The 14,291-nt window shown below is 38.6% G+C and overlaps 1 protein-coding gene across 1 annotated transcript in view; it reads left to right on the top strand.

Annotated features, from left to right (window-relative positions):
• The first annotated feature begins 13,583 nt into the window (after positions 1-13,583).
• nompC (no mechanoreceptor potential C) overlaps positions 13,584-14,291 on the top strand; it is a 114,444-nt gene continuing 113,736 nt past the window's right edge. Inside the window, exon 1 of the mRNA XM_089635211.1 lies at positions 13,584-13,943. Coding sequence (XP_089491337.1) covers positions 13,584-13,943 — 360 coding nt within the window. The remainder of the gene's footprint in view (positions 13,944-14,291) is intronic.

Below are 14,291 nucleotides of genomic sequence, written 5' to 3'. Positions count from 1 at the left end.
TGTAAATGACAAAAGAGCAAGTTTTTAATTTGGGAGGTGGTCAATGGGTACCGCCGCCCCGGGAACCATACTCTGGGTTACCAACACCTCTGCCACAGGTCACCTGAAGTGGTTCGCTACGTTTGGTGACTTAGCAGGGGTGCCCGGGCTCATGGAGGGTTGTGCGTTCTGGATCACACTGATGAATGGGTCGGCCTACTCACTGCGGGGCGGGCCGGGCTGGGAGAGGCCGGTTGAGGGAGATCCAGTAAACCGGTTATCGCTGTCCGGGCCGCTGGATAGTACAGGGGCCCGATCCTTGGGCTCACGACCAAGGGTGGGCTGCCCCATCAGCCAGCGAAAAAACCCTGCCGCTGATGTTGTGCCGGTTCGTGACCGGTGAGGACCCAGCATCTAGCGTTTGGGGCGCACTGGGCGACCTCCACAGCCGGACTCTCCTGCCCATTGCCTAGAACCGCAGTCAGAAGAACATACCTTACATTTGGTGTATCCAGTTGCTCCACTCTCCAACTCCCCACCCAACCTTTTTAACCTAATCCTTCCCAACCCATCCTAAATCCCACAAACAAATAAAACAAACTTAAAAACTATGAACTCACAACAAATTAATATAAACTCAGCGACAGCGAACAGTAGGAGTCCTCAGTGTGGACCGAGGATGAAGGTGAATTTTGCTAACATTCGCGGTCTGCACACCAACCTAACTCCCATCCACCACCACCTTCTCTCACAAAATCCCCATCTCTTCTTCCTTACGGAAACACAGATTGCCGAGCCCCCAGATACCTCCTATCTGAACTGCCCAGGATATCATCTGGAAAGCCTTTTCAGGCCCAAAGGAGGTGTCTGCCTTTACAGCCGTGCTGACATCAGCTGCGCTCGTCTCGCAAATATCGAGAGCGCAAAACACGAAGTGTTATGGGTACGTGTGGATCTCACCGGTATCATGAGAATTTATGCGTGCCTATATCGCTCACCAAACCTTGCCGAATCAGACACTGTTGAGTTGTTTAAATACTTGAGTGACACTGTAGATATTCTCTTGCCCCGTTACCCATCGGCCGAGTTTGTAATCCTGGGGGACTTCAATGTTCATAATGAACAATGGCTGAAGTTCTCGGGCCCAACAAACTCTGCCGGTAGATCTGCGGAATCCTTTGCCCTTATCCATGGACTAAGCCAACTCGTAGAATCTCCGACCAGAATACCAGACATCCCATCACATCGAGCCAACCTACTCGATTTGTTTCTCACTAGTGAGCCACTCGGGTACAGAGTGGAGGTGACTGCGCCCTTAGGATCCTCTGACCACTGCCTGATTACCACCTCTGTCCCATCCTCCATGAACCGTCAACCCGACAAACATGTAAAGAGGAAGGTATGGCACTACAGGGCAGCAAAATGGGACGGCATGCGGTCTTTCTTCGGCGCCTTTCCTTGGAGTACTGTATGCTTTAGCTCCGAGGACCCATCAATTTGTGCACGCGAGGTAGAAGAAGTAATCACATCAGCAATGGATTGCTACATTCCCTTCTCCGTCAAATCCTCTGGAGCGGGCACAAAACCGTGGTTTGACCATCGCTGTGCTGAAGCTGTCAGACTCAAAAATACGGCTTTTAATGCACTCCGGAAGATTAGCTCCATGAATAACCTTTCGGAATACCGAAAACGGGCAAGGGATTGTAAGAGAGTTCTAAATAGAGCTAAGAGCGATCACGACCAGAGAATTGCGAAAAAGCTGGCTGACTGCCCCACTGGTAGCCGTGCTTTCTGGTCACTCGCTAGCTCGATCGGAAGAAATTTCTGCAGAACCACTTTCCCACCTCTGACCAAGCCTGATGGTCGGCTGGCTAACTCGGCCCGCGAGAAAGCTGAATTATTAGGCAAAATTTTCGCGGAAAACTCAACTCTTCAAGATAACGGAGAGACTCCCCCTTCCATTCCGCACTGCGGTTTTCAAATGGAGGAACCGAAGATCCGGAACAGAGAGGTTCTCCGAGTCTTGAACGAGCTGAAAGTCGACAAAGCCAGTGGGCCGGACGGAATACCTGCCTTAATCCTCAAGAGGTGTTCTGCAGAAATGACTCCAGTGCTCGCGAAATTATTTAGGCTCTCTCTCAAAGGTGGAAAGGTGCCTGATCTTTGGAAAAAGGCAATCGTCCACCCAATCCCAAAAAAGGGGGACCGTTCCGACCCTTCTAACTACCGCCCCATAGCCATCACTTCCATACTCTCGAAGGTATTAGAAAGGGTGGTTAACAGCAAATTGCTCACATATCTCGAGAATAACAATATCCTAAGCGATCGGCAATATAGATTTCGTCGAAACCGATCATGTGGCGATCTACTCGGATATGTAACGCATATTTGGGGGCGGTACATGGAACGTTTTGGTGAAACCCAAACCGTTGGGTTGGATATCTCCAAAGCCTTTGACAGAGTCTGGCACCGGGCGCTTATCGGGAAATTACCATCGTATGGGATCCACCCAACCCTGCATAGTTGCGGACTTTCTGAGGGGAAGAACAATTCAAACCGTGGTTGACGGCTCTTCTTCCTCACCGCACCAAATCAATGCGGGGGTGCCACAAGGATCTGTGCTGTCTCCGACGCTGTTTTTATTGCACATCAACGATCTCGTTGAATGTGCACCAATTCACTGCTACGCTGATGACAGCACCGTTCACGAGGGTTATCTTTTTGACAGGCCCCCTTCCACCTATGATGTCCGAACAGCTCGGGAAGTTTTGAAGCGAAAAATTGACCACCACCTAGAGATGGTTCGTGCCTGGGGTAAGGCCAACTTGGTCAGTTTCAACGTCTCAAAAACCCAAGCGTGTCTGATTTCGGCAAAGAGGGAGATCAATGACTGTCTGGTGCAATTTGATGGGAGCACTCTCCCCAATAAAGACTCCATTGAAATGCTTGGAGTTACTATATCAGACCAGCTCAAGTATCGGGGATCCATAGAAGCCCGAGTAAATCAGGCCTCCAAAAAGTTGGGCGTCTTGTACAGGGCTAGGAGATTCTTCAACAGTGACCAGCTGCTGACCCTGTACAAGTCTCAAGTCCGCCCAGCTATTGAATTTGGGAGCCACCTTTGGGCTGGTGCCCCAAAATACTTGATAAACCTGCTTGAGTCTGTGCAAAGGAGGGCGATCCGTCTGATTGACAATCCGTTGTTAACAGACCGATTGCCTTCTCTGATGCATAGACGCAATGTAGGCATGCTGTGTCTGTTCTACAGGTATTTCAATGGAGCCTGCTCCAAGGAGCTAGCAGCATTGATTCCTGATGCACCGGTGCACGTGCGCGAAACTCGACGGACACGAACTGAACACCCGTTCACGGTTGACGTTGGCTTCATGAGAACGGGCCGTTTTTACGACTCGTTTTTGTGTAAGCCGGCTCGTATGTGGAACGAGCTACCGGCATCTGTTTTTCCTCCCTCCTATAATCCGAGCCTCTTCAAGGCCCGCATTAACAAATCCCTTCCTACAGCCCCTACCTTACTCCGCCTCGCAACGCCGCCCAACCGGGTGGTGACATAGTTCCCCTGTCTGTGCACTGCACAGGCAGGGACACTCTTGTGAGGTGTCACATAAAAAAAAAAAAAAAAGTTTGAGCAAACAAATTTTATAAGATATTATATATAAAGAATGGTTTTATATGAAACTAGTTTTGTTTGGTGGTACAAATCGGTACACGATTTTGAAAGTTTAATTAAACTTTGGCAAATAATTGTAAATATTGATACTTTTTTCACGATTTTTAATTAATAATTAAAGTAATGCAAATATAAAAAAAATAAATCAGTTTGAAAGAAAATACCATAGACTTCAATTTCTGATCTAGGGTAATTTCTCTCCGATTTCAAATAACAACACTAACGATCGAACAGGGTGCACACCCGAAAGCGACCGACCGCTGGGCGAACGATTGGCACATCCAAAGTGTCGTGTTTACAACGTTGCCACGTATCGCGCGTATTGCTTTACTTTTTTTATCGATGTGAACATAATACTATGAACATTTTTCAATGTTGCGAGAATATTTTTGTACATAAATAAAAACATCATTGAAATCTTTTTGTCTAGCTAGCTAGTAAGGGGACCATAGTGCGCCGCACCGCTAGGCGAAAACGCAAGTCTGTCGGGGGATACCCACATCTTGGATGCCAGTTTCCTCTTACTGGCCCGAACGCAGCGATATAGTGATCTGGAGCATCGTGTCCAGCTGGCTTGGATCCAAGGGGGCATCGGGCATCCGCAAGCTGTTCAACCTCTCCAAGGAGGACGACATCAGGTTGTATAACATCAAGAGCGCCCTGTCCGTCAATAAGGGCAAACCCAAGAGGACAACGGCCCTCAATATCCAGCGCCTGGTGGCCGCCGTGGTGCTCCAGCGCAGCAAGGACTCGCATATTCGTATGCCAAGCTCATCGCCAACAGGCAAAGGAGTCCAAGAATCACTGTCGCCGCTCTCCATCTCTCCGTGAGCCCAAGAGTTCCAACACCAGTGACTCACCCACCAAGTAAACAGGCACCTCAACACTAATTTTCGGAAGGTTCTTGAAGATATCATAGATTTTTTTCGTAGAAACTGAGATTTTATCATTGTTTTCAATCGATCCCATAATGTTTTTTCAACAAGTTTTTGACATCCTTTACTTTACTAAGAAAAAAATATTAGAAATTTAATTAATAAAAAAATATTATAGTCGAAAATATTTGAACTATAATAAGATGCCATTGAAAATGGAATAAAAACATTGAAAAATATTTGCATACGTTTTCGTTCGCTGTGCATTCTTCTGATTGGCTGATGTTGACTGCTGATTGGCTGTCTAAATACGGAGTATTTAGGAACTAAAGTCAATATTTAAATGTTGACTTCTCATTTGCTGTCTAAATACGGAGTATTTAAGAACTCAAATCAATATTTAAATGTTGACTTCTGATTGGCTATCTTTAAGAAGTATTTAGGAACTCAAGTTAATATTAAAATGTTGACTTCTGGTCGGCTGTCTTAATACGGAGTACTTAGGAACACACATCAATATTTAAATCTTGACTTCCGATTGGCTTTCTAAATACGGAGTATTTAGGAACTCGACTCGATATTTATATACTGTTTATAAAGAAACTATTTTAAGATTTTGGTAATAAAACGACAGCATTATTTCCTAAAATCCGTCACATTCCTTGTGCGATATCTCACTTGGGAAGGTATTTGAACTCGATTCATATTCCGTCACTTCTTTTGAAAAATGTAACACGTTTTCCCATTCATTCATGTTGGTAGGCATTTCTTAGAAGATCTTCATAACGAAAAAGTTATGTGCTTTTAACTTCTTTCGAAAGGTAAGTCTTTACAAGTCTTTCTTTAAAAAGTTCTACACGAAAACGGTATTTTTATTAGAACAACTTAATATATCACCCTAAACTCATATTAGACTGAGCTTAGCGAAAGCGCAACTCGACCGTATGGCATTTCATCCAACTCTTAATGTATTGATGCGTTCCGTTTTCGTTATATTTCAAGCAATTCTTTCTTTGACTAGGTGGCAACTTTGACTGAGCTTTTCAATATCATGGTACATACTTGCCCGAAGAAAGTTTGAAAAATGAACTGTCGTCGAGATAGTTTCTTTGGACGAATTTTTTATTATTCTTTATTTTGGCATTCACCCATTAGGGGTGATCTTGGCCATATACAATTAAAATTTTTCTTATTAACAATATCATCGTAAACATAACATTATGTAACATAAATAAACCAAACATAACATAAACAATACATAACATACTTAACATAAACGGTACAGAGCTGGTAACAATAGGTTATCAGAAAATTATAAAAATAGAAACCTGTGTACAATATAAGTGGGCGCTTTTCGTGATTTGACCAAAGATTTTTCTAAAATTAGTAGCGTTTTTTTTTTTTAAAACAGAACTATGAAATTGGCAATCTTATAAACAAACACAGCAAATGGGAGTAAACAAATGTGATACATAAAGATTAACATAACACAAACATACCATGAACACAACATAAACATATAATAACATAACATACACATCACATGAACATAACATATCATAAACATAAACATAACATAACATAACATAAACATAACATAACATAAACATAACATAACATAAACATAACATAGGGTATAACATAAACATAACTTAACAAAAAAAATACAGAGCTGGTAATAATAGGTAATTACAAAATAATAAAAATAGGAACCTGTGCACAATAGTAGTTTTTTTGTTATTTAAAAGAACCGATTTTTCCAAAATTAGAAGCATTATTTTTTTTAAAAACAGTACTATGAAATCAATATAAACAAATACAATAAAATAATCAAGAAAAACATACAAATTCATAAAGAATAGTGTTTTAACTCAGTCAAAATATGCAGAGTTGGGATTAGTGAAAATAGGAAACTGAACAAATGTATACAAATGAAAGTGAAAGAAATTTTGTTTATATTTATTATTATGGTCAGATATTAAGGCCATTTTTGCATAATTCTTTATTTAAACATATTCGAATTTTACACAAAATATTATGTTGTTTATAATTAAGTAAGTGGGCACTTAAGTACCTACTTAAAAATCTAATACAATATTGATTTTTAAATAAACTTATTTAAAAAAATATTATCACTGTTTTTACAATCACCCTGTAAAATAGCTCAGTGATAGTGTATGAAAGTAAAAATGCTTTATACATGGTGTATCGGCAAGTACCCGACAAACTTTAACCAGCTATTCCTCAGCACATTTGGAGTAAAAAATGTTATGGGCGCTTTGCTGTCCAGTAACATTTTTTTTTCCATTAAAAACAAAAAATAAATAAAAAATCCACACTCCGTCACTGTCATTCGCATGGTTTATCGTGTTCAACGGCTGTTATTAGCAAGTGTGTCAAAAAGTATCCTCGCTCTTTCGCACACAATAAATAATAATAGTTAAAAATGAGACGAATGGTGCCGTGCCATTTCGTTGTGATTGTAAAAGCGCGCCAACGTAGGTACGTACGTACATTATTCAACGAAACTCGAACAAAATACTGCCAGACGGGTTTTCAAACTTTGACAAAGGATAAAACATTGGTGACATGTGGTGAAAATATGAAAAATAATTTTTTTATTAAAAAAAATGTTACCGGACAGCAAAGTGCCTGTAACATTTTTTACTCCAAATGTGCTAAGGAATAGCTGGTTAAAATTTGTCGGGTACGTGCCGATACACCCTGTATATATATATTATGTAATAGACATAATATATATATTTGAATATTATTTGATAATGGTCACTGCTATGTTATCTGTATGTGTATACATACGCTTCAAAATGTATTATTATTTTACTATGTACAGATTTATTATTCTGTTACTATGTACAACATTTTCTTTTACTACAAAATTTGTTATTCTTTTGCTATTTTGTTACAGTATTTATTATTCTTTTACTATACGGTTGCAATATTTATTATTATTTTACTATGTGCAAATATAATATTCTTTTACTATATACAACTTACTATAGGTACTTTTTAATATGCACAAAATTATTATTTTCTTACTATTTTTTTGCAATGTTTATTATTATTTTACTATTTGGGTGCAATATTTATTATTCTTTTACTACATATGTGCAAATATAATATTCTTTTACTAAGTATACAAGGCTAATAACCGGGGTACCCAAGTTTTCGCACATTTCGGAACACCTCCGAAATCTTCACTGGCTGAAGTGTCTTGAAAGGATCCAGTACAAGCTATGCTGGATGGTGTTTAAAGCTATCAACGAAATGGCACCATTTCTATAGGCGTATATTTCTGAGCTATGCATTCCGGAAAATACTGGTCTAAGGCAGTCAACTCTCAGATCTCTCGACATCATCTGCAATTGGAAGGTTGAAAGAGCCTAAGCGAAATCCGAACACTAAGTTTGTTGATCGTGCATTCGGAGTATCCGGCCCTCACTTTTTCAGATACTCATTTCCATAAATCCATCATTCTATCCAAATATTGCATTTTTTCCTTTTGTTATACCTACCGTAATTGTTGATTCACACACATACATTCTCTAGCGATTCCGTTCAACTACTTATGATAAAGTCAAAATGCTTATTGACTTGCCTATTAATGGACAATGGACAATATCAGCGGGAAAATAACACGTCAATCGGTTTAATTGTTGACAGATGATTCATCGAGCGAAGATTAATTTCATTCATTTACGATATATTTCCAGCTAAAAATAAAAACTATTTTTAAAAATCACCCTAATATAATAGAACTTCCTTCTGCTTCTGGCGCTAGTAAAATTAAATTGTTAATGTTTATTTTAGTTGTAAGTTTCTACATGCGTAAATATATATTTTATTAAGATAGTATTTATAGGCCTTAGTTGTAAGCTAATAGATATAAGTCTCAGAGGTAAGTCAGTAGTTCTAGTATTAACTATTTAAGAAATATACTTGTACAGCACCCCTGAGGTGATTTCTCACGAAAACGGCGCTATATAAATTAGCCAAATATTATTATTCGGTACAATATTTTTTTCATTATTTTACTTAGTGCAATTTTATTATTCTTTTACTATGTAGGTGGTACAATATTTTTTTTACTTTTTTACTATGTACAAATTTATTATTCTTTTACTATATGGGTATATAACTTTGTGCAAATTTATTATTATATTACCATGCAGGTACAATATTTATTATTATTTTACTATGCGTAAATTTATTATTCTTTTACTATGTGGGTACTTTATATAGTACTCTTTTACTATGTACTAATAAACTTTCTTTTACTGTGTGGGTACTTTATATAGTACTCTTTTACTATGTACTAATCAACTTTCTTTTACTATGTGCAATATTTCAGATCATGGTTTAATGTTAAATCAATGTTCAACTAGACTGGAAATTTTCAATCCAATAGATTTTCGGAAAAGCTAGAATAATAAAAATTGCAAAATATTTTTTTTTGTTGGTTATCTTTTGTAATAGAACAATCGTTAGGTAAGGAATTTTCACATATATTCAAATAAATAGTAAATTTTGATCAGCGGAAAAGCACAACTATCATGTTGTTAAAACAAAACGAAATGGCGCTCATCGGCCAAAATATATGTTGACAATGTTATATTATAAATTCTGTAAAATGCGGCAATTTTAGTGATAATTATAGATTTTTCTATACTAATCAGAACTAGTAGAATGTTGAAGATTTATGCAAAAATATTTAACTCTCCGCTCTTGCAAAAAGGTCTTACCACTAGGCACTCTAACATAGGCAATTACCACTAGGTAGGCTCTAACTCTACAAAAAGGTATTCCCTGACAAGATTGCCATTGTGAAGCGGGTTTGAAAATAACATAGGCAAGTACCACTAGGTAGGGTCTAACTCAACAAAAAGGTATTCCCTGACAAGATTGCCACTGTGAAGCGAGTTTGAAAATAACATAGGCAAGTACCACTAGGTGGGCTCTAACTCTACAAATAGGTATTCCCTGACAAGATTGCCACTGTGAAACGGGTTTGAAAATAACATAGGCAAGTACCACTAGGTAGGGTCTAACTCTACAAAAAGGTATTCCCTGACAAGATTGCCACTGTGAAGCGAGTTTGAAAATAACATAGGCAAGTACCACTAGGTGGGCTCTAACTCTACACGTAGTCAAATATACCTTCATATTTAGGTGTGTTGCAATCACGCATACAGACGTGGACATATATTTCTCTGAAATTGGATGACATTACATCAATTATATACGAAATAAATGTCAGTTCTACCTAATTGGGATTTTTCTTCATAGCAGTCCCCGAGGAGAAAGGTTCAATCCTTTTTTTGTAAGTTTTGCTTTGTCTGGAGTCGAACCCTCGACCTTTGTAGTAATGCGACAGTCATCTTTCAATAATGCATAAACCAAAATCATTTAAAAAAATAACAAATTTTAAGATTGTTGATTCAAGCATTCTATAACGGGTGCGATTTGCCAAAGCTTTCCCTAGATTTTCATCCTACTTTCCATGCTGGGTACGGTTCGCCTTCCTTGTATTGGTTACGGATGTAGCGTGCAGACTTGCCCCACAAGAAAAGCTACGTGATTCTTTCATACTTACATCCCTTTTCCTCTCACTCACTTCTAGTGAATAAATACTTTTCTCTTTCTTACAATCTGGCTCCAATGAAATAATAAATAAACAGTTTTGAGATTTTCATAAAAAAATCGCTACTAGGAAAAGAGTGATCGAATTTGACTTTGAAAATAATTCAACCTTTTTATTAAATGGTTGTAAATTGTTTTAACGTGGTTTCATTTATTAACATTGCGGAAAATTTTATCACGCATATCGTTTATTCAAATAACATCATTCTTTTTACAAAAGTTTGAAAAGGGGTGACTATTTAGATTATTTTACTGAATCCTTTAATATGAAGTCATCATGTAACTGTTATAGTTATCTAGTCTCTTGTTTCTTTGAAGACATGGAAGTCCTCATAGAGAATGCCAGAGTACAGAGCATGTGTACAAATAGACAATTTACATATACAAATAAATGCCATGCCATTTGTACATATCTGGCAGTCTCTCGAATATATAAATAAAGTAAAAACAAGGTTCGTAGTGCATATGTCGGTTACTCAAAACGTTTTTAAAAATAAACAAAATGTGGAATATATTTTAGTTACAGATAATCAAAAGAACTGTCGGTTTAAAATTGCTTTTCTATTTAGTATCGTTCCACTTATCAAAAGATCTGATGAAAAAAATTAACATTACACGAGAAGTCTACAATCTTATGAAGTAAGTTAATTTTACACGAGAAGTCTAACATCTTATGAATTAAGGTAACTTTACACGAGAAGTCTACAATCTTATGAAGTAAGTTGAATTTACACGAGAAGTCTACAATCTTATGAAGTAAGTTAACTTTACACGATTTTTCGATGGCTTAAATTTGTTATTCAATTGCATTGGGCGCTTTCCCGTTGTGAACTTTTCAACGCTTAAACATTAGCCTCGGCTTAGCGTTAAATCCTCGCCTGCCCCCGACTATCAGATTTCGGCTGCACTGTGTAATTTAGTTTAACATTTGTAGCCCATTAACCTTCAAGTTCTTCCAAGTATTCATTGCACTTCAGATCTTATTGGGGAAATTTATTAACTACTGTTTTTGGTGGTTAGTGGTGTTTCGTGCTGGACGGATTGTTAATTACCTCAAAAGTATTTTAGGTTTTTGATTTACCCACATCATTTCTACTTCACTGATATTTACATTCCAAAGGTTAAAACACGGAGAAAACTTACGGATGTAAACTATTGCTAATTCTAATTATTCGTATTCCGGTTAAAAACGGGATTGTAGGCCTTAAAAAATGAATTGGCAGGTTTAAAGGCAGAGATTTCATCAAACATTTTGACCACCGAGTGAAAGTGTAACGCCGAAGCGTTCTTTCGCACTTAATTGCCATGTGCCAAATAACATGATACAATAAAGAAATATATATTTTTTAACAAATCGTATTGTGACTGCGCGGAGAAAAATGAGCATTGCTGATTTATTAAAATCCTGTTAAAAACGGGATATCATCCTATCACCTTATAAACTTATAGTACATTCGTAATATTTTTGAACACTTGATCATGCACCTGCCTTTTTCTTGATGATACACACTAACGCATTCGTATTTTACTGATAGATGATGATTTATTAGGTGGAAGATACTCTCTCAGTATCGCCCTGGGGTAAGATCACCACTCAGAATTGAAACGTTGCTTGAAATGGATTTAGCCGTGTTAGGTGGCCCGATCTGAATAGCCAGATTCTTCTCTACCTTCCTCTTCCCCATCTCCTTCATCTCCCCACTACCTTCAGTTGGGACTCTTGTGCGGTTTCACACATAAAAAAATAATAAAAATAACTTTGAAACATTGTTGGATTGTTAATCTTTCCATGGTTGAAGTTGCCAAAGACTGAACTTTTCGAATAGGAAAACCAAAAATCATTTTACGTTTAAGCCTCATTCACATTTAACATCGGTCCAAGCCGAGCAATAGGACCAACCTTTACCAATAGGAATAAATCTGTTATTCTTAGAAATATCAGAACTTGCGATGAACATACGACGCAAACATGAGATCAATTTTGTACATACATGTTAATTCAATCATTTTCATCAAACTGAATCTCGATGATATCAAAAGCGTAGTTAAATATTTTTACATAATTTAAAATTACCTCCGAAATCTATGTTGAATTCCATTTTTTACAACAAAATAGCGAATTTTTTATTAAATCTTCATAAAATAGAGAAAGTTGGACTTATATTTCGATGAACTGGAGATCTCGTTAAGTTAATTTATGTATCAATTTATATTTGAATTTAAGATTTACCTTCTAAATTCGTTCCCCGGCAATCGCGAAAAGATGGGGATAGAATGTCGTAAATGGAATAGTTAGAGTACACGAAATAATCTAGTATTTGATGTTATCTGCTAATAAATTGACAGTAATAATCTCTACTTTGAGTAAAAGTTTGACACGATGCAATTAAAACAAACATTAAAGTTCCTCCCAAAATGCCAAATCGTCCAAACAAATCCGAGTTCCCGATATTCCGATCCTCGGCACGCATCGATGACAACTTTGACAAAGTTGTACCATTTGTCAACTGTCAGTCGGCATTGTCAACTCTTTAGGAAAAAAAGGGTCCGGAGCAAATAAATCCGCGAAAGTTGGTGGGCGGGCTCCATCGGGCTGGACATGCGCACTCTGCGCTCTGCTCTCCCCCGCCCCCGCCCCGCTCAGTCGGGCCCACCTCCCTCCCGCCCTGGAGACTTCATCATCCGCCCCAACCCCCCGAGGAAGGTCCCAAGAAGCAGTTCGCCTCGCAATACCGCATGGAGCGGCCAGTCGGCTCACAGGCCCAACAAAGTGCGATCGCCGCATTACTTTGCCTCTCTATTCTTCCAGATAAATCTTCCAAACGATCTGCACCATCCTTCCGTAGAAACGATGCACGCTTTATCATAAAACTTAAGTTAAGAAAGTGATAGTTTTCATCCGGGCGACACTATTAGGCCAAGCTGTTCACACAAAAAAACGAACTTGAACACATGAAACGCGAGTTATTAAAATATTATTCGACCTCGAAGTCGCCGAGCTTATTTTGATTTTCCTTAATCTCGGCCAGATTTGAATACCGATTTTTACAATTCAATATTACAATGTGCCTGGGAGCCGATTTTTATACCGTTTAATAATAATTAAAGTAATATCGCACATTGAAAATAAAGCTTATTTATCATTAGTAATAGTGTCGGAATCTGTGATTGTACCAAATAAAGCGTGTTAAACGATAAAGATAAACACTGTGCCAGTTCGCTTGGATGTAAGCTAGTGGGATTGTCCCGTGCGTGTAGCTTCACGATGCCGCCGAGGTAACACAGGAGATGATGCCAAAGACTCGCACCGGACACCCGGACACGGACAGGTCAAATCTCTTCTGGACCGGGCTATCTGGAATTAGTTCACCGAATGAGTGACGATGTCAACTGGAGGAGGGAAGAAGGGAACGGGCAAAGGACCCCCGAAGAAAGTCGTAGCAGCAGCTGAGAAGGAAGAAACGAGTACAGCGAAAGTCGCGGAGAAAGATGCAGATACCAAGGAAGATGCGACATCCAGCAATGGAGATAAGAAAGAGTTGGGCAAGGTGGATGGTACCGAACCAGTCATCAAACCACAGAGCGCGGGAGCTAACACCAGGGATGCAGCAGCCAAGATCTTGGCCCAGGCACAGAAAGGAGAATGGCCGGCCGTGGAGCAGAGCCTCAAGAGTCTGGAGAAGATGGTGGCAGCCGGGGGGGAGGAGGCCAACACCACCCCCCTCGCCGGAGTCCTTGACACGGTATGCTAAACACTAAACATTCATACTTAACTTACACTCGATTCCTATTTCTTTCCCAGCTTGTTCGTCAATTTTGTATAGACCTACTTTGCGTTTACTAGAAAACTTGCGACATTACCGTATTTCATATTGTAAGCAAATGTATAAGCTTGGAATTTACGGGTAGTTTATAGCATTATAAACAGTTCAGAATGAATTATAAAAACATTAAAGAAGGACTATCTTAGATAGAACTTTATAATTCTTGACAAACTACAACTTTTCGTTTATAATTCACGGTTTTCGTGATAATTTGAGTAAATACATTAAATGAAGTTGTTTTATTGTTGACATTAATTGGATGATTAT

The sequence above is a fragment of the Hesperophylax consimilis genome, chromosome 9 (assembly GCF_061612785.1).
Source record: "Hesperophylax consimilis isolate HC1 chromosome 9, BYU_Hcon_1.0, whole genome shotgun sequence".
Lineage (NCBI taxonomy): Eukaryota > Metazoa > Arthropoda > Insecta > Trichoptera > Limnephilidae > Hesperophylax > Hesperophylax consimilis.
Note: the sequence above shows the minus strand (reverse complement) of the source record. Positions and strands in the feature narration are given on the sequence as shown.